Consider the following 20690-nt stretch of genomic DNA (forward strand, 5'->3'; position numbering starts at 1 on the left):
AAATACCAATTCGTTTTTTTAAAATATCTGAATTTGGCTGCCTGTGTAAACATAGATTCTGATTTAAGGTCATATTTGTCCCTCTAATGGTTAAGGTTTAGGTAAGCTGATATTAGTTCTGTGGCAAATTCTATACAAGGATAGATTGGCTACTACATCCAAGGCTGTGTGTGGACTCAGTGGTCTAATAATATAACATCTGTCCAAAACATTCCTTCCTCCCCTTCCTTCCCTTTCCTCTCTCTCCCTCCCTCCCTCCCTCCCTTTCCCCTCTCTCTCTCCCTCCCTCCCTCCCGCCCTTTCCTCTCTCTCTCCCTCCCTCCCTTTCCCTCTCTCTCCCTCCCCTTTCCTCCCTCCTCCCTTTCCTCTCCCTTCCTCCCTTTCTCTCCCTCCCTCCCTTTCCTCTCTCCCTCTTCTCCCTCCCCCTCTCTCCTCCCTTGGTTCCTTCTCCCTCTCTCCCTCCCTCCCTCCCCCTCTCTCCATCCCTTTCCTCCCTCCCTCCCTTTCCCTCCTCCCTCCCTCCCTTTCCTCTCTCTCCCTCCCCTCCCTCCCTTTCCTCTCCCTCCCTTCCTCCCTCCCTCCCTCCCTCCTTTCCCCTCCCTCCCCCCCTCCCTCCCTCCCTCCCTCCCTCCTCCCTCCCTCCCTCCCTCCCTCTCCTCCCTCCCCCCCTCCCTCCCTCCCCCTCTCCTCCCCCCTCCCCCTCCCCTCCTCCCTAATTTCCCCCTCCCTCCCTCCCTCCCTCCCCCTCCTCCCTCCCCCCTCCCTCCCTCCCCCCTCCCTCCCTTCCTCCCCCTCCCTCCTCCCCCCCTCCCTTCCTCTCCTCTCCCTCCCCCTCCCTCCCCCCCCTCCCTCCCTCCCCCTCCCTCCCCCTCCCCCCCTCCCCCTCCTCCCTCCCTCCTCCCTCCCTCCTCTCCTCCCCCCCTCCCTCCCTCCTCCCCCTCTCCTCCCCCTCCCCCCCTCCCTCCCTCCTCCCCCTCCCTCCCTCCTCTCCCCCCCCTCCCTCCTCTCCCTTTCCTCTCCTCTCCCTCCCCCATTAAAGATAAATAACCACTCAAGTCATGTGATTTGCATAATTCCATTCCTACTTCAGTCAACTTCTTTATTTGTTTGTTTCTGTGTAGAGTCTGTTTTTGTTGGTCTTTGTGCAATCTGCAAAACGTCGCACTTTTACAAATGATATCATCGGGACGTACATACAAAACGACCTGCTGGTTCGTGTCCAATAGGTGTACATGTAAACATTTAGTAAGTATCAATACATCCAAATACACAGATTTAAAACAAAATAAACATCATAATAAAACCTGTTAATCTCCTTTACGATTAAATACCATAATGTTAATAATAATAACAAACGTAATACAAAGTTATGATGATGCTATAATTAAACAATTTAATTATTCTATTATAAAATGTTTTTTTTTTGTCAAGTAATGTATGTAGCTATAAAAAAACAAAACCGTGGTTATATTTGCGACATGTCAGTCATGCACGTGGTACAGGAGAGTGGGTATAGCAGTGGGTATAGTACAGGGGATAGAGACCCCACCATGCACGTGGTACAGGAGAGTCTTATCACACCACAGACGGATCACACACATGGTCTCTAATACTTCCACTGCTCTTCCAAGGTGCCCTCTGAGACAGAGGCTTTGTGACCTTGATTTAGTTTGGAGTTTGTCCTCTTGGGAATATTCAAATCGGTTTCATTGGTTCCATTTTACAGGAAACACTAAACCCATTTATTTATTTTTTGGTTAGTATGCCACCAACTAAATTTTGCTCTGCCCAGAGTACCCCTGAAGTACCCCCTTCATGTGCATTTTGACCAGTAGGCCTATGGTCTCATGAGTCTTCTCTAGTACCCCCTCTAGTACCCTCTCCTAGTACCCCTGGGTTGAGAACCACTGAACTAAACTAAGCACAGCTCTGGACTGTGCACCAAATTGAACTATATTCCCTATATAGTGTATTACATTTAATCAGAGCCCTATGGGCCTTGTCAAAAGTAGTGCACTATATAGGGAATAGGGTGCCTTTTAGGACATAATGGTATTTGAGTGTTTGACATGATATATTTGACCCAGGACTGTAATACACCGGTTCACAAACACCCAGTCCTGCCCCCCCCCCCTCCCAATTAGAAATCATGATTATTATTTATTTATTTATTTTTAAATCACTTAATTCAAAAAAATAACTTAGCACCTTAAAATGAGAATCTTTTCTCCCTCTGGTTTATTTAGTCCTGTTCCTCTCTATCTGACTCTCTCTCTGGGTAACGGCTCCCCTGGTTTATTTAGTCATGACTCTCTCTCTGGGTAACGGCTCCCCTGGTTTATTTAGTCCTGTTCCTCTCTGACTCTCTCTCTCTGGGTAACGGTACCCCTGGAAGTCCTGTGGTTCCAGACCAGGTGTCAGTGTGTTCTAACGTGTACAACAGACACCTGTCTGTCTGTCTGTCCTCCCGCCTGTGGTTCCAGACCAGGTGTCAGTGTGTTCTAACGTGTACAACAGACACCTGTCTGTCTGTCCTCCTGTCCTTCCCTCACAGACGACGCCCCTGGCCACCTCGAGTTCCGTCGCGGCACCAATTTATCTACCAAAAAACACCAAAACAGACCGGGGTCAGGGGTCAGGTTGAATGGTTTTTGGTCATAGTCTTGTTATAATAGAGACAACAGGGTTAAAGTTCCTTCCATATCATATCAGGCTGAGTCCCAAATGGTATCCTGTTCCCTGTAATGTGCACTACTTTTAACCAGAGCCCTATTTCCTATATGGTGAACTACCAGGGTCAAAAGTAGTGCACTATATAGGGAATAGGGTGCCATTGGCCATAGGGCTCTAGTCAAAAGTAGTGCACTATATAGGGTGCCATTTGGGATGCGAACCTCAGTCAATTCAATGTAATTCCTGAACTGATTGAATGGAAATGGAATTGACCCCGACTCTGAGAGACAGACGAAAGACGTCCACCTTTATCAATATCAACATCAAGGGGGGGGGAATGTTTTAGAAAACCCTCCACTAACTAAGATAAATCCTGTGATTAATGCTCTTAGACAAGGTTTTTCTAGGACCAGACACATGGGACAGACTAGACAGAGGTGTACAAACAGACCTTCTTATTCCTTATAAAACACACAGTCATGCCAAGACATTTCAAAACAACATTGTTATTGTAGTATGGTCACGTGGTCATGTATCACGGCTCCCCTTCTCAGAGAATGTGACAGAACTACAGGTTGACATTCATTTCAATAGGACATAGAAACTAGTAGGGCATCACACAGGCAGTCTTTTCCCAACGTCTCCTCGGCAACCACCAGCCTGTCCATGTATTATCACAACCTCTCCTCGGCAACCCCCAGCCTGTCCATGTATTATCACAACCTCTCCTCGGCAACCACCAGCCTGTTCATGTATTATCACAACCTCTCCTCGGCAACCACCAGCCTGTCCATGTATTATCACAACCTCTCCTCGACAACCACCAGCCTGTCCATGTATTATCACAACCTCTCGGCAACCACCAGCCTCGGCAACCCCAGCCTGTCCATGTATTATCACAACCTCTCCTCGACAACCCCCAGCCTGTCCATGTATTATCACAACCTCTCCTCGACAACCCCAGCCTGTCCATGTATTATCACCTCTCCTCGACAACCCCCAGCCTGTCCATGCATTTGAACTGTTCCAGAACTAGCACACCTGATGCTACAACCGGTCAACGAGCACTTGATTACTACAATCAGGCGCTGACATTGAGAATCATGGGCTCTCTCTACACCCAATAAAGCAACATAGAATCTTCTCTTCATGCACTGATCTAGGACCAGTATTGCGCTTAACCTTCATATAGTAAAGGTCAGGACTGGCCAGGGGTATGCTGATCCTAGATCAGTGCTTAGGAGCGACTTCTACTTGCTTACAGGTTGCACTGATCAATAGGAACTCACACGGGGACAACAGCACCCCCTAGTGGATTAATATAACACTTACACCAACAGAACTGGCCACATGCAACTAGGATTCAATCTGATCGCGGGTTATGCATTGGGACTTTTAAAGGCAATATCTGACTGAGTTTTCCTGTAAATGGGAATCTCCGCGAACGTGGGAACATTTCCTGCCTATCACCCAGGATCTAATTTAATCCCGGCCGAAACATCTGAACGGTTCCTTTCAAAATCCGGTTCTTTCAAACCCCCATTTGATTCATTATACACGTCATGTTAAGAAGGCAACACTTATAAAATCACATAAACCAAAATATCTATTCCAGAGAAATGAGGTATTGAAGTAATTCTGGTATTTCACAGAGTGAAACGCAATGTAGGAGGGTAGGGGTTAAGGAAGGGGACTAGTGTGTAGGAGGGTAGGGGTTAAGGAAGGGGACTAGTGTGTAGGAGGGTAGGGGTTAAGGAAGGGGACTAGTGTGTAGGAGGGTAGGGGTTAAGGAAGGGGACTAGTGTGTAGGAGGGTAGGGGTTAAGGAAGGGGACTAGTGTAGGAACTCAGGAGGGTAAGGAAGGGGGAAGGGGACTAGTGTGTAGGAGGGTAGGGGTTAAGGAAGGGGACTAGTGTGTAGGAGGGTAGGGGTTAAGGAAGGGGACTAGTGTGTAGGAGGGTAGGGGTTAAGGAAGGGGACTAGTGTGCAGGGGTTAGGATTAAGGAAGGGGTTAAGGAAGGGGACTAGTGTGTAGGAGGGTAGGGGTTAAGGAAGGGGACTAGTGTGTAGGAGGGTAGGGGTTAAGGAAGGGGACTATGTAGGAGGGTAGGGGTTAAGGAAGGGGACTAGTGTGTAGGAGGGTAGGGGTTAAGGAAGGGGACTAGTGTGTAGGAGGGTAGGGGTTAAGGAAGGGGACTAGTGTGTAGGAGGGTAGGGGGTTAAGGAAGGGGACTAGTGTGTAGGAGGGTAGGGGTTAAGGAAGGGGACTAGTGTGTAGGAGGGGGTAGGGGTTAAGGGGAAGGGGACTAGTGTGTAGGAGGGTAGGGGTTAAGGAAGGGGACTAGGGTGTGTAGGAGGGTAGGGGGGTTAAGGAAGGGGACTAGTGTGTAGGAGGGTAGGGGTTAAGGAAGGGGACTAGTGTGTAGGAGGGTAGGGGTTAAGGAAGGGGACTAGTGTGTAGGAGGGTAGGGGTTAAGGAAGGGGACTAGTGTGTAGGAGGGTAGGGGTTAAGGAAGGGGACTAGTGTGTAGGAGGGTAGGGGTTAGGAAGGGGACTAGTGTGTAGGAGGGTAGGGGTTAAGGAAGGGGACTAGTGTGTAGGAGGGTAGGGGTTAAGGAAGGGGACTAGTGTGTAGGAGGGAAAGGGGTTAAGGAAGGGGACTAGTGTGTAGGAGGGTAGGGGTTAAGGAAGGGGACTAGTGTGTAGGAGGGTAGGGGTTAAGGAAGGGGACTAGTGTGTAGGAGGGTAGGGGTTAAGGAAGGGGACTAGTGTGTAGGAGGGTAGGGGTTAAGGAAGGGGACTAGTGTGTAGGAGGGTAGGGGTTAAGGAAGGGGACTAGTGTGTAGGAGGGTAGGGGTTAAGGAAGGGGACTAGTGTGTAGGAGGGTAGGGGTTAAGGAAGGGGACTAGTGTGTAGGAGGGTAGGGGTTAAGGAAGGGGACTAGTGTGTAGGAGGGTAGGGGTTAAGGAAGGGGACTAGTGTGTAGGAGGGTAGGGGTTAAGGAAGGGGACTAGTGTGTAGGAGGGTAGGGGTTAAGGAAGGGGACTAGTGTGTAGGAGGGTAGGGGTTAAGGAAGGGGACTAGTGTGTAGGAGGGTAGGGGTTAAGGAAGGGGACTAGTGTGTAGGAGGGTAGGGGTTAAGGAAGGGGACTAGTGTGTAGGAGGGTAGGGGTTAAGGAAGGGGACTAGTGTGTAGGAGGGTAGGGGTTAAGGAAGGGGACTAGTGTGTAGGAGGGTAGGGGTTAAGGAAGGGGACTAGTGTGTAGGAGGAGGGGTTAAGGAAGGGGGTTGAGGAAGGGGACTAGTGTAGGAGGGTAGGGGTTAAGGAAGGGGACTAGTGTGTAGGAGGGTAGGGGTTAAGGAAGGGGACTAGTGTGTAGGAGGGTAGGGGTTAAGGAAGGGGACTAGTGTGGGAGGGTAGGGGTTAAGGAAGGGTAGGAGGGAGGGGTTAAGGAAGGGGGTTAGGAAGGGGAAGGGGGGACTAGTGTGTAGGAGGGTAGGGGTTAAGGAAGGGGACTAGTTTGAGGAAGGGGACTAGTGTGTAGGAGGGTAGGGGTTAGGGGAAGGGGACTAGTGTGTAGGAGGGTAGGGGTTAAGGAAGGGGACTAGGGGTGTGTAGGAGGGTAGGGGTAGGGAAGGGACTAGTTTGAGGAAGGGGACTAGTGTGTAGGAGGGTAGGGGTTAAGGAAGGGGACTAGGTGTAGGAGGGTAGGGGTTAAGGAAGGGGACTAGTGTGTAGGAGGGTAGGGGTTAAGGAAGGGGACTAGTGTGTAGGAGGGTAGGGGTTAAGGAAGGGGACTAGTGTGTAGGAGGGTAGGGGTTAAGGAAGGGGACTAGTGTGAGGAAGGGTAGTGTAGGGGGTAGGAGGGTAGGGGGGTTAAGGAAGGGGACTAGTGTGTAGGAGGGTAGGGGTTAAGGGGAAGGGGACTAGTGTGTAGGAGGGTAGGGGTTAAGGAAGGGGACTAGTGTGTAGGAGGGTAGGGGTTAAGGAAGGGGACTAGTGTGTAGGAGGGTAGGGGTTAAGGAAGGGGACTAGTGTGTAGGAGGGTAGGGGTTAAGGAAGGGGGTGTAGGAGGGTAGGGGTTAAGGAAGGGGACTAGTGTGTAGGAGGGTAGGGGTTAAGGAAGGGGACTAGTGTGTAGGAGGGTAGGGGTTAAGGAAGGGGACTAGTTGTAGGAGGGTAGGGGTTAAGGAAGGGGACTAGTGTGTAGGAGGGTAGGGGTTAAGGAAGGGGACTAGTGTGTAGGAGGGGAGGGGTTAGGAAGGGACTAGTGTGTAGGAGGAAGGGGACTAGTGTGTAGGAGGGTAGGGGTTAAGGAAGGGACTAGTTAGGAGGAAGGGGTTAAGGAAGGGGACTAGTTGTAGGAGGGTAGGGGTTAAGGAAGGGGACTAGTGTGTAGGAGGGTAGGGGTTAAGGAAGGGGACTAGTGTAGGAGGGTAGGGGTTAAGGAAGGGGACTAGTGTGTAGGAGGGTAGGGGTTAAGGAAGGGGACTAGTGTGTAGGAGGGTAGGGGTTAAGGAAGGGGTTTGTGGGAGGGTAGGGGTTAAGGAAGGGGACTAGTGTGAGGAAGGACTAGTTTGAGGAAGGGGACTAGTTTGTAGGAGGGTAGGGGTTAAGGAAGGGGACTAGTTTGTAGGAGGGTAGGGGTTAAGGAAGGGGACTAGTGTGTAGGAGGGTAGGGGTTAAGGAAGGGGACTAGTGTGTAGGAGGGTAGGGGTTAAGGAAGGGGACTAGTTTGTAGGAGGGTAGGGGTTAAGGAAGGGGACTAGTGTGTAGGAGGGTAGGGTTAAGGAAGGGGTTAAGGAAGGGGACTAGTGTGGGAGGGTAGGGGTTAAGGAAGGGGACTAGTTTGTAGGAGGGTAGGGGTTAGGGAAGGGGACTAGTGTGTAGGAGGGAAGGGGGTCTGCAGGAGGGAAGGGGACTAGTGTGTAGGAGGGTAGGGGTTAAGGAAGGGGACTAGTTTGTAGGAGGGTAGGGGTTAAGGAAGGGGACTAGTTTGTGGGAGGGTAGGGGTTAAGGAAGGGGACTAGTTTGTAGGGTAGGGGTTAAGGAAGGGGACTAGTTTGTAGGAGGGTAGGGGTTAAGGAAGGGGACTAGTTTGTAGTAGGGTAGGGGTTAAGGAAGGGGACTAGTTTGTTGTTAGGGTAGGGGTTAAGGAAGGGGACTAGTTTGTTGTAGGGTTAAGGAAGGGGACTAGTTTGTAGTAGGGTAGGGGTTAAGGAAGGGGACTAGTTTGTAGGAGGGTAGGGGTTAAGGAAGGGGACTAGTTTGTTGTAGGGTAGGGGGTTGGGAGGGTAGGGTTAAGGAAGGGGACTAGTTTGTTGTAGGGTAGGGGTTAAGGAAGGGGACTAGTTTGTAGTAGGGTAGGGGTTAAGGAAGGGGACTAGTTTGTGGGAGGGTAGGGGTTAAGGAAGGGGACTAGTTTTGTGGGAGGTTAGGGGTTAAGGAAGGGGACTAGTTTGTGGTAGGGTAGGGGTTAAGGAAGGGGACTAGTTTGTAGTAGGGTAGGGGTTAAGGAAGGGGACTAGTCTGCAGGAGGGTAGGGGTTAAGGAAGGGGACTAGTTTGGACTAGTGTGTAGGAGGGTAGGGGTTAAGGAAGGGGACTAGTTTGTAGGGGGGAGGGGACTAGTTTGTAGGGTAGGGGTTAAGGAAGGGGACTAGTTTGTGGGAGGTTAGGGGTTAAGGAAGGGGACTAGTTTGTGGGAGGTTAGGGGTTAAGGAAGGGGACTAGTTTGTAGTAGGGTAGGGGTTAAGGAAGGGGACTAGTCTGCAGGAGGGTAGCGGTTAAGGAAGGGGACTAGTTTGTAGGGGTTAGGGAAGTGGACTAGTGTGTAGGAGGGTATGGGACCCGGCTAGCACCTGAGTGGAATATAAAGACAGTACGGTCAACTCTTTACATGTGCTCCTCTGATCCTACTGATGGACTTCCAGACTCAGTATCCCAGAAGCACTACTGCTGCTCACCACGATTGAGGAGCTGTCCTGTAGTTTATGAAGGCAGTAGGGTAGAGTTGCACCCTTTCCCTTTGTCTAATGTTTTTACAGGTTGAAATGTCTCGCTTTGGCCAAACTCTGCTTCTCTCAGTCTCTGGCTAGCTAGCCAGGCTACTGTTTCTGTATAGGACCAGGCTAGGAGAGTTAGCATGACTACTATTTCTGTATAGGACCAGGCTAGGAGAGTTAGCATGACTACTGTCTCTGTATAGGACCAGGCTAGGAGAGTTAGCATGACTACTGTCTCTGTATAGGACCAGGCTAGGAGAGTTAGCATGACTACTGTTTCTGTATAGGACCAGGCTAGGAGAGTTAGCATGACTACTAGGACCAGGCTGTTAGCATGACTACTGTTTCTGTATAGGACCAGGCTAGGAGAGTTAGCATGACTACTGTTTCTGTATAGGACCAGGCTAGGAGAGTTAGCATGACTACTGTTTCTGTATAGGACCAGGCTAGGAGAGTTAGCATAACTACTGTTTCTGTATAGGACCAGGCTAGGAGAGTTAGCATGACTACTGTTTCTGTATAGGACCAGGCTAGGAGAGTTAGCATGACTACTGTCTCTGTATAGGACCAGGCTAGGAGAGTTAGCATGACTACTGTTTCTGTATAGGACCAGGCTAGGAGAGTTAGCATGACTACTGTCTCTGTATAGGACCAGGCTAGGAGAGTTAGCATGACTACTGTTTCTGTATAGGACCAGGCTAGGAGAGTTAGCATGACTACTGTCTCTGTATAGGACCAGGCTAGCAGAGTTGCTGGTTGCTCACTGGAGGAAACTCGTTCTCATCATCCAGACAGACGGGACCAGCAGCAAACTCATGTTCTGGGATCACCTCTCCCTTCTTAGCCCCACCATCCTCAGAGTAACCTGGGGAGGAGAGGAGGAGAGGGGTTACAGGTAAAGTTATATATACACACACACACTTTCAGATACAACACACATCTCTCTTTCTCTCTGTCTTCCTCAGTCTCTCACACAATCTCTCTCTCTCTCACACACACACACACACACACACACACACACACACACACACACACACACACCCTTTCAGATACAACACACACACACACACACAGACACACCCTTTCAGATACAACACATATCTCTTTTTCTCTCTGTCTTCCTCACTCTCTCACACAATCGCTCTCTCACACACACACACACACACACACACAATATTTATCACACACACACACACACACACACACACACACACACACCTGTGAGCGTGGTAGTGACTGGACCGGTGGCTGGTATGGCAACAGTGGCGGCGTATGATGGACATGCCTGGACGGGCACCGTGACCTCTGACCCTTCTGACTCCACCCCTTCCTCCTTGTCCTCATCCTCACCAAACAATCTGAGAGAGAGAGAGAGAATCAGATAGATCAGATAGATTTGTGAGCTGTTGCCACAAGGACAACCAGTGAAGAACAAACACCATTGTAAATACAACCTATATTTCTGTTTATTTATTTTCCCATTTGTACTTTAACCATTTGTACATCGTTACAACACTGTATATATATATAATATGACATTTGAAACGTCTTTATTCCTTTGAAACTTGTGAGTGTAATGTTTACTGCACATTTTTTATTGTTTATTTAGCTTTTTTTTATTATCTATTTCACTTGCTTTGGCAATGTAAATATATGTTTCCCCTGGCAATAAAGCATAAATACTAGGTCTGGTATTGAATAAGTTGCAGATGACATCATAAATACTAGGTCTGGTATTGAATAAGTTGCAGATGACATCATAAATACTAGGTCTGGTATTGAATAAGTTGCAGATCATAAATACTAGGTCTGGTATTGAATAAGTTCCAGATGACATCATAAATACTAGGTCTGGTATTGAATAAGTTCCAGATGACATCATAAATACTAGGTCTGGTATTGAATAAGTTCCAGATGACATCATAAATACTAGGTCTGGTATTGAATAAGTTGCAGATGACATCATAAATACTAGGTCTGGTATTGAATAAGTTGCAGATGACATCATAAATACTAGGTCTGGTATTGAATAAGTTCCAGATGACATCATAAATACTAGGTCTGGTATTGAATAAGTTGCAGATGACATCATAAATACTAGGTCTGGTATTGAATAAGTTGCAGATGACATCATAAATACTAGGTCTGGTATTGAATAAGTTCCAGATGTCATCATAAATACTAGGTCTGGTATTGAAAGTTCCAGATGACATCATAAATACTAGGTCTGTATTGAATATTGAATAAGTTAAGCAGATGACATCATAAATACTAGGTCTGGTATTGAATAAGTTCCAGATGACATCATAAATACTAGGTCTGGTATTGAATAAGTTGCAGATGACATCATAAATACTAGGTCTGGTATTGAATAAGTTCCAGATGACATCATAAATACTAGGTCTGGTATTGAATAAGTTGCAGATGACATCATAAATACTAGGTCTGATATTGAATAAGTTGCAGATTACGGTTTTCCAGATGTCACTTTCAGCAGTTTGTTTGATTAGCAAAGCAGCTGTAAAGGCTTCTGATCTTGATTGGCCTCTGACCTGAGATGACCTCGATTGACCTCTGACCTGAGATGACCTCTCACCTGTGTTTCTGAGCCAGGACGCACTCTCCTCCATCCTGAGGGTCGACGTTATAGATGAACAGCTGTCCGTCAGAGGAGGCCACCAGCAGACGAGGAAGCTTCTGGATCCTGACAGACAGACACAGGGACACAGCCAGCCATGACACCCTCACACCCAGTGGAACAGGACAGACAACACTATCATTTATGGCCATCACTCTAGGATCAGGTCAGGATGATCTACGATATAGTCTTTTAAACTGTGTAATTCAGTCTACTACTGTCCACTACTGTGTATTACTGTGTACTACTGTCTACTACAGTCTACTACAGTCTACTACTGTCTACTACTGTCTACTACTGTGTACTACTACTGTGTACTGTCTACTACTGTGTACTACTGTCTACTACTGTCTACTACTGCTACTACTGTCTACTACTGTCTACTACTACTACAGTCTACTACTGTCTACTACTACAACTGTCTAGTCTACTACTACGGTCTACTACTGTCTACTACTGTCTACTACTGTGTACTACTGTCTACCACTGTGTACTACTGTGTATAACAAATAGACCAAAACCTACGGAGACAAAAAAAAACACACCAACTCCCTATACAGTACACACACCATACACCCACAATCCCTAAACACAAAAATACACAGACAGGGAAACTCACGTGGCGAGGGTACAGACGTTCCTCTGCCCGGCCACTAGGAGGCGTACAGTGGCGAAGGCTCTTTCCTGACTCATCACGCCAGACACCTCAAATGCAATCAAAGTTTACAGTCATATTTTTTATTTTTTTTATTTTACCTTTATTTAACTAGGCAAGTCAGTTAAGAACAAATTCTTATTTTCAATGACGGCCTAGGAACAGTAACCACTAGGCTACAGTTACTAGTCCAACGCTTACTACCTGCTGGTTAACTGCCTTGTTCAGGGGCAGAACAACAGATTTGTACCTTGTCAGCTCGGGGATATGAACTTGCAACCTTAGGCTCGGTTACTAGTCCAACGCTCTAACCACTAGGCTACCCTGCCTGCTCTAACCCTAGGCCCCATGATAGGATACAGCCTAGTGTATACAGTACAATGTCATGCTACTTACAAGATCTCCTCTCAGTACAGCGAGTAAACAAATAGTATTGAATAAGAAGAAGCATAATATATAAACATGCAGGGAACAAGAGAGAAAAGGCCAATAAGACAAGACACCTGGGCTGGGAGGTAGCTGCTGGCTGCAGAGAACATCTTCCCTACGTAGGATCCCCAGGTAGGACACTCCTCCTCTCCACTACACAGAGAGAGACAGGGAGAGACACAGAGAGAGACAGGGAGAGACACAGAGAGAGACAGGAGATACACAGAGAGAGACAGGGAGATACACAGAGAGAGACAGGGAGATACACAGAGAGACAGGAGAGACACAGTTAGAGAGACAGGGAGATACACAGAGAGAGACAGGGAGATACACATACACAGAGAGAGACAGGGAGATACACAGAAAGACACAGAGAGAGACAGGGAGATACACAGAGAGAGACAGAGAGAGACAGGGAGATACACACAGAGAGAGACAGGGAGATACACAGACAGAGAGACAGGGAGATACACAGAGAGAGACAGGGAGATACACAGAGAGAGACAGGGAGATACACAGAGAGAGACAGAGACACAGAGAGAGACAGGGAGACACAGAGAGAGACAGGGAGACACACAGAGAGACAGGGAGATACACAGAGAGAGACAGGGAGATACACAGAGAGAGACAGTTAGAGAGACAGGGAGATACACAGAGAGAGACAGTTAGAGAGACAGGGAGATACACAGAGAGAGACAGGGAGAAACACAGAGAGAGACAGGGAGATACACAGGAGAGACAGTTAGAGAGAGGGAGACACAGAGAGAGAGACAGGGAGATACACAGAGAGACAGGGAGATACACAGAGAGAGACAGAGGAGAGATACACAGAGAGAGACAGTTAGAGAGACAGGGAGACAGAGAGAGACAGAGAGGAGACAGAGAGAGACAGAGAACACAGAGAGAGACAGGGAGATACACAGAGAGAGACAGACAGATTAGAGAGACAGGGAGATACAGACCGTTAGAGACAGAGAGAGACAGGGAGATACACAGAGAGAGACAGGGAGATACACAGAGACAGGGAGACACATTAGAGAGACAGGGAGATACACAGAGAGAGACAGTTAGAGAGACAGAGATACACAGAGAGAGACAGGGAGATACACAGAAGAGACAGGGAGATACACAGAGAGAGACAGTTAGAGAGACAGGGAGATACACAGAGAGAGACAGTTAGAGAGACAGGGAGATACACAGAGAGAGACAGGGAGATACACAGAGAGAGACAGTTAGAGAGACAGGGAGATACACAGAGACAGGGAGATACACAGAGAGAGACAGGAGATACACAGAGAGAGACAGTTAGAGAGACAGGGAGATACACAGAGAGAGACAGGGAGATACACAGAGAGAGACAGAGAGAGACAGGGAGACAGAGAGACAGGGAGATACACAGAGAGAGACAGGGGGAGAGAAAGAGAGAGAGGGGGATAGAGAGAGATGTATGTAGGCTTGCCAGGTTGTGGATGACTCCTTCTGTGTGTGTGTGTGTGTGTGTGTGTGTGTGTGTGTGTGTGTGTGTGTGTGTGTGTGTGTGTGTGTGTGTGTGTGTACCTGGGTCCGTGCTGTTCTAGTTTGAAGATGTGTACGGTCTCAGTGTTGCTGGAGGCACAGAGGAACTGGGCGTCAGGACTGAAGGACAGGGAACTGATATTGACGTACCTGCAGAGAGAGAGACACACACACACACACACACACACACACACACACACACACAGGAAGTTATTATAAGTCTCTTCTACACTCATACTGTTAGTGAGAACTTAATTACACAAATTACGTTATCTAGCTATGAAAGAAGCATTTGAAACATTTCAGCTGGCCATTCCTTTGCCTGTTCTATCACACACTGTCATCATGAGAGATGTGTCATTATAAACCTGTCTTCAGTCTGTCATAATGAGAGATGTGTCATTATAAACCTGTCTTCAGTCTGTCATAATGAGAGATGTGTCATTATAAACCTGCCTTCAGTCTGTCATAATGAGAGATGTGTCATTATAAACCTGTCTTCAGTCTGTCATAATGAGAGATGTGTCATTATAAACCTGTCTTCAGTCTGTCATAATGAGAGACGTGTCATTATAAACCTGTCTTCAGTCTGTTTTAATGTTGTCATAATGAGAGATGTGTCATTATAAACCTGTCTTCAGTCTGTCATAATGAGAGATGTGTCATTATAAACCTGTCTTCAGTCTGTCATAATGAGAGATGTGTCATTATAAACCTGTCTTCAGTCTGTTATAATGTTGTCATAATGGGAGATGTGTCATTATAAACCTGTCTTCAGTCTGTTTTAATGTTGTCATAATGAGAGATGTGTCATTATAAACCTGTCTTCAGTCTGTCATAATGGGAGATGTGTCCTTATAAACCTGTCTTCAGTCTATCATAATGGGAGATGTGTCCTTATAAACCTGTCTTCAGTCTGTTCTAATGTTGTCATAATGAGAGATGTGTCATTATAAACCTGTCTTCAGTGTGTTCTAATGATGTCATAATGAGAGATGTGTCCTTATAAAGATGATGTGTCATTATAAACCTGTCTTCAGTCTGTTCTAATGATGTCATTATAGAGTCTTCAGTCTATTCTACATTCCAGACATGTGTCATTATAAACCTGTCTTCAGTCTGTTCATAATGGGAGATGTGTCAGTGTTATAAACCTGTTAATTATAGTCTGTTTGAGGCCAACATCTTTAAATGTTTTCACCCTCTGTTATCATCAGTGTAAATAAACCTGTCTTACAGCTGTCATAATGTAGATTTAACTATATTTGTCAATCAAGTCTGTCAGAATGAAATGTGTATTTCCTGTTTCAGTCTGCAAAATCTAGATGTGTCAATTTAAACCTGTCTTCAGTCTTTTATAAATGGACAATCATGTTTTAAACCTGCTCTTCAGTCATTTTACATTTCCAATTGATGTGTCATTATAAACCTGTCTTAAAAAGTCTGTCATTTCTTATCAAGATGTGGGGTTATAAATCCCTGCCCTGTTCGTTTTAATGTTGTTAATGGGAGATGTGTATTATAATCCCTGTCTTCAGTCTGTTCTAATGTTGTCATAATGGGAGATGTTCCTTATAAACCTGTCTTCAGTCTGTTCTAATGTTGTCATAATGGGAGATGTTCCTTATAAACCTGTCTTCAGTCTGTTCTAATGTTGTCATATGGGAGATGTGTCCTTATAAACCTGTCTGACCATCTTAATGTTGTCATAATGAGAGATGGTCATTATAAACCTGTCTTCAGTCTGTTCTAATGAGAGATGTGTATTATAAACCTGTCTTCAGTTCTAATGGTCATAATGGGAGATGTGTATTATAAACCTGTCTTCAGTCTGTTCTAATGTTGTCATAATGGAGATGTTTAACCTGTCCCAAATATAATGATGTCATAATGAGGATGTATTATAAACCTGTCCCCAGTCTGTTCTAATGTTCATAATGGGATGTGTCATTTAACCCCTTCAGTCTGTTCTAATGGTCATAATGGAGATATTATAAACCCTTAAGATGGTCTAATGTTGTCATGGGATGTGTATTATAAACCTGTCTTCAGATGGTTCAGATGTCATAATGAGGATATTTAACCCCTTAAGATGGTCATGGCATAACTGGGTGTATTTAACCCCTTAAGATGGTTCAGGTCATGGGATGTGTCATTTAAACCTGCCAACTATCTTTGAAGACATTTTCCAGTTATCTATCCCTGAAACCTGCTTAGATGGTAAACCCAGGGCAGGGATATTTGCTTGTCCCCTTAAGATGTTACATCATGGGGTGGGTAAATCAGTTTAATTATAGATGCTGTCAGGGCATCTTTGAAGATATTTAACCCCTCAAGATGGGGTCATCAATAAATGAAACCCATTTTAAGCTGACCAAATAGGATATTTGACAATCAAATGGTCAGAACTGAAAAAAGGTATTTCCTTGTTTACCCAGCAAAATCTACTGGGATATTTACCCCCGTATTTTATAAATGGACAACTCAGGGTTTTAATTGCCCTAACACATTTTACAGGGCAATTGATGTAACCCCTTAAGATTAGGCAGGGATATTTAACCCCTTACAAGATCTTCAGGGGGTTAAATATCCCCCTGACCATTTTAAGGGGGATATTTAACCCTGACCATATTTGGGGTTAAATATTTGCCCTGACCATATTTGGGGGTTAAATATCCCTGCCCTGACCATATTTGGGGGTTAAATATCCCTGTTAAATATCCCCTGACCATCTTAGGGGTTAAATATCCCTGCCTGACCATCTTAAGGGGTTAAATATCCCTGCCCTGACCATATTTGGGGTTAAATATCCCTGCCTGACCATCTTAAGGGGTTAAATATCCCTGCCCTGACCATATTTGGGGGTTAAATATCCCTGCCTGACCATCTTAAGGGGTTAAATATCCCTGCCCTCACCATATTTGGGGGTTAAATATCCCTGCCTGACCATATTTGGGGGTTAAATATCCCTACCCTCACCATATTTGGGGGTTAAATATCCCTGCCCTGACCATATTTGGGGGTTAAATATCCCTGCCCTCACCATATTTGGGGGTTAAATATCCCTGCCCTGACCATATTTGGGGGTGAAATATCCCTGCCCTCACCATATTTGGGGGTTAAATATCCCTGCCCTCACCATATTTGGGGGTTAAATATCCCTGCCCGACCATCTTTGGGGGTTAAATATCCCTGTCCGACCATCTTTGGGAGTTAAATATCCCTGCCCTGACCATATTTGGGGGTTAAATATCTCTGCCCTCACCATATTTGGGGGTTAAATATCCCTGCCCGACCATATTTGGGGGTTAAATAATCCCTGCCCGACCATATTTGGGGGTTAAATAATCCCTGCCCAGTCCACATTATAACCCGCACAACGCTGGGCCAATAACGACTTACCCCAGGCCAAACCCGGACAACGATGGGCCAATAACGACTTACCCCCGGCCAACGCTGGGCCAATAACGACCTACCCCCGGCCAACGCTGGGCCAATAACGACCTACCCCCTGCCCCCGGCCAACGCTGGGCCAATAACGACTACCCCAGGCCAAACCCGCTGGGCCAATAACGACCTACCCCCGGCCAACGCTGGGCCAATAACGACCTACCCCCGGCCAAACCCGGACAACGCTGGGCCAATAACGACTTACCCCCAGCCAAACCCGGACAACGCTGGGCCAATAACGACCTACCCCAGGCCAAACCCGGACAACGCTGGGCCAATTGTGCGTCGCCCTATGGGACTCCCAATCACGGTCAGATGTGAGCCTGGATTCGATTACTGGTTCTGTTAGTCCTGTTCGTTAGGTGTGTTTAATGTGTTCTGTTAGTCCTGTTCGTTAGGTGTGTTTAATGTGTTCTGTTAGTCCTGTTCGTTAGGTGTGTTTAATGTGTTCTGTTAGTCCTGTTCGTTAGGTGTGTTTAATGTGTTCTGTTAGTCCTGTTCGTTAGGTATGTTTAATGTGTTCTGTTAGTCCTGTTCATTAGGTGTGTTTAATGTGTTCTGTTAGTCCTGTTCATTAGGTGTGTTTAATGTGTTCTGTTAGTCCTGTTCGTTAGGTGTGTTTAATGTGTTCTGTTCGTTAGGTGTGTTTAATGTGTTCTGTTAGTCCTGTTCGTTAGGTGTGTTTAATGTGTTCTGTTAGTCCTGTTCATTAGGTGTGTTTAATGTGTTCTGTTAGTCCTGTTCGTTAGGTGTGTTTAATGTGTTCTGTTAGTCCTGTTCGTTAGGTGTGTTTAATGTGTTCTGTTAGTCCTGTTCATTAGGTGTGTTTAATGTGTTCTGTTAGTCCTGTTCGTTAGGTGTGTTTAATGTGTTCTGTTAGTCCTGTTCGTTAGGTGTGTTTAATGTGTTCTGTTAGTCCTGTTCGTTAGGTGTGTTTAATGTGTTCTGTTAGTCCTGTTCATTACAGTAGATGTAGACTATGTTGTGTAGTAAAGTGTGTTTATACAGTTTATGTTCTATTGTGTGAACTCTGACCTCTTCATCCCTCTGCGGAACTCAAACATACGCTGTCCCTCTGGGATGGAGAACACACGGATTACAGTACCCTGGAGGGAGAGAGGGGGGAGAGAGAGAGAGAGAGAGAGAGAGGGAGGGAGGGATATGAAGGGAGTAAGAAAGAGAGTCAGTCCCTCACAGTCAGGACTGTCTAACTAGAGGGAGGAAGAGAGTCCCTCACAGTCAGGACTGTCTAACTAGAGGGAGGAAGAGAGTCCCTCACAGTCAGGACTGTCTAACTAGTGGGAGGAAGAGAGTCCCTCACAGTCAGGACTGTCTAACTAGAGGGAGGAAGAGAGTCAGTCCCTCACAGTCAGGACTGTCTAACTAGAGGGAGAAAGAGAGTCAGTCCCTCACAGTCAGGACTGTCTAACTAGAGGGAGGAAGAGAGTCAGTCCCTCACAGTCAGGACTGTCTAACTAGAGGGAGGAAGAGTCAGTCCCTCACAGTCAGGACTGTCTAACTAGAGGGAGGAAGAGAGTCCCACAGTCAGGACTGTCTAACTAGAGGGAGGAAGAGAGTCCCTCAGTCAGGACTGTCTAACTAGAGGGAGGAAGAGAGTCCCTCAGTCAGGACTGTCTAACTAGAGGGAGGAAGAGAGTCCCTCAGTCAGGACTGTCTAACTAGAGGGAGGAAGAGAGTCCCTCAGTCAGGACTGTCTAACTAGAGAGAGGAAGTCAGTCCCTCAGTCAGGACTGTCTAACTAGAGGGAGGAAGAGAGTCCCTCAGTCAGGACTGTCTAACTAGAGATGCCTCTTCAGGATGCCCCGCCCACATGGGCTTATAATACACTGTGTGCTGCAGCAGAGTACATCTACTACTAGTCACGTACTGAATGTTTTGGACATGGCCAGGGCCTAACAGAGTACATCTACTACTAGTCAAGTACTGAATGTTTTGGACATGGCCAGGGCCTAACAGAGTACATCTACTACTAGTCAAGTACTGAATGTTTTGGACATGGCCAGGGCCTAACAGAGTACATCTACTACTAGTCAAGTACTGAATGTTTGGACATGGCCAGGGCCTAACAGAGTACATCTACTACTAGTCAAGTACTGAATGTTTTGGACATGGCCAGGGCCTAACAGAGTACATCTACTACTAGTCAAGTACTGAATGTTTTGGACATGGCCAGGGCCTAACAGAGTACATCTACTACTAGTCACATACTGAATGTTTTGGACATGGCCAGGGCCTAACTGCAATATCCAGGTATGTTGTCAAAAAAGCAGCGCTGGCCTCCCGTCACTAGGGGCAGCTGTCCTGGTAGTGCTTACCCTCTCCGAGGCGCTGGCCTCCCGTCACTAGGGGCAGCTGTCCTGGTAGTGCTTACCCTCTCCGAGGCCCTGGCCTCCCGTCACTAGGGGCAGCTGTCCTGGTAGTGCTTACCCTCTCCGAGGCGCTGGCCTCCCGTCACTAGGGGCAGCTGTCCTGATAGTGCTTACCCTCTCCGAGGCCCTGGCCTCCCGTCACTAGGGGCAGCTGTCCTGGTAGTGCTTACCCTTTCCGAGGCGCTGGCCTCCCGTCACTAGGGGCAGCTGTCCTGGTAGTGCTTACCCTCTCCGAGGCCCTGGCCTCCCGTCACTAGGGGCAGCTGTCCTGGTAGTGCTTACCCTCTCCGAGGCGCTGGCCTCCCGTCACTAGGGGCAGCTGTCCTGGTAGTGCTTACCCTCTCCGAGGCCCTGGCCTCCCGTCACTAGGGGCAGCTGTCCTGGTAGTGCTTACCCTCTCCGAGGCGCTGGCCTCCCGTCACTAGGGGCAGCTGTCCTGGTAGTGCTTACCCTCTCCGAGGCGCTGGCCTCCCGTCACTAGGGGCAGCTGTCCTGGTAGTGCTTACCCTCTCCGAGGCGCTGGCCAGCTTGGTGCCTGACGAGTTGAAGGTGAGAGCAGCCAGGGGACTGTCATGGGCCGGGATCATTGTGACAGTGCTCTGAGAGAGAGAGAGAGAGAGAGACAGAGAGAGTAGTAGTAGTACAGTAGTAGTGGTACAGTAGTATAGTAGTAGTACAGTAGTACAGTAGTAGTACAGTAGTAGTATAGTAATACAGTAGTATTGTAGTACAGTAGTAGTACAGTAGTACAGTAGTAGTACAGTAGTACACAGTAGTACAGTAGTATAGTAGTACAGTAGTACAGTAGTAGTACAGTAGTATAGTAGTACAGTAGTATAGTAGTAGTATAGTAGTACAGTAGTAGTGATACAGTAGTATGGTAGTGGTACAGTAGTATAGTAGTAGTACAGTAGTACAGTAGTACAGTATTAGTG

At 47.1% G+C, this 20690-nt stretch overlaps 1 protein-coding gene across 1 annotated transcript in view; it reads right to left on the reverse strand.

Annotated features, from left to right (window-relative positions):
* Positions 1–1061: 1061 nt before the first annotated feature.
* wipi1 (WD repeat domain, phosphoinositide interacting 1) overlaps positions 1062–20690 on the reverse strand; it is a 40816-nt gene continuing 21187 nt past the window's right edge. The window contains exons 6-14 of the mRNA XM_042317213.1: positions 20262–20354; positions 18401–18471; positions 13958–14065; positions 12475–12553; positions 11936–12021; positions 11275–11382; positions 9897–10036; positions 9443–9543; positions 1062–2599 (exon numbers count right to left, since the gene is read on the reverse strand). Of these exons, the coding sequence (XP_042173147.1) occupies positions 2549–2599; positions 9443–9543; positions 9897–10036; positions 11275–11382; positions 11936–12021; positions 12475–12553; positions 13958–14065; positions 18401–18471; positions 20262–20354 (837 nt within the window). The 3' untranslated portion in view covers positions 1062–2548. The remainder of the gene's footprint in view (positions 2600–9442; positions 9544–9896; positions 10037–11274; positions 11383–11935; positions 12022–12474; positions 12554–13957; positions 14066–18400; positions 18472–20261; positions 20355–20690) is intronic.

The sequence above is a fragment of the Oncorhynchus tshawytscha genome, unplaced genomic scaffold (genome assembly GCF_018296145.1).
Source record: "Oncorhynchus tshawytscha isolate Ot180627B unplaced genomic scaffold, Otsh_v2.0 Un_contig_2750_pilon_pilon, whole genome shotgun sequence".
Lineage (NCBI taxonomy): Eukaryota > Metazoa > Chordata > Actinopteri > Salmoniformes > Salmonidae > Oncorhynchus > Oncorhynchus tshawytscha.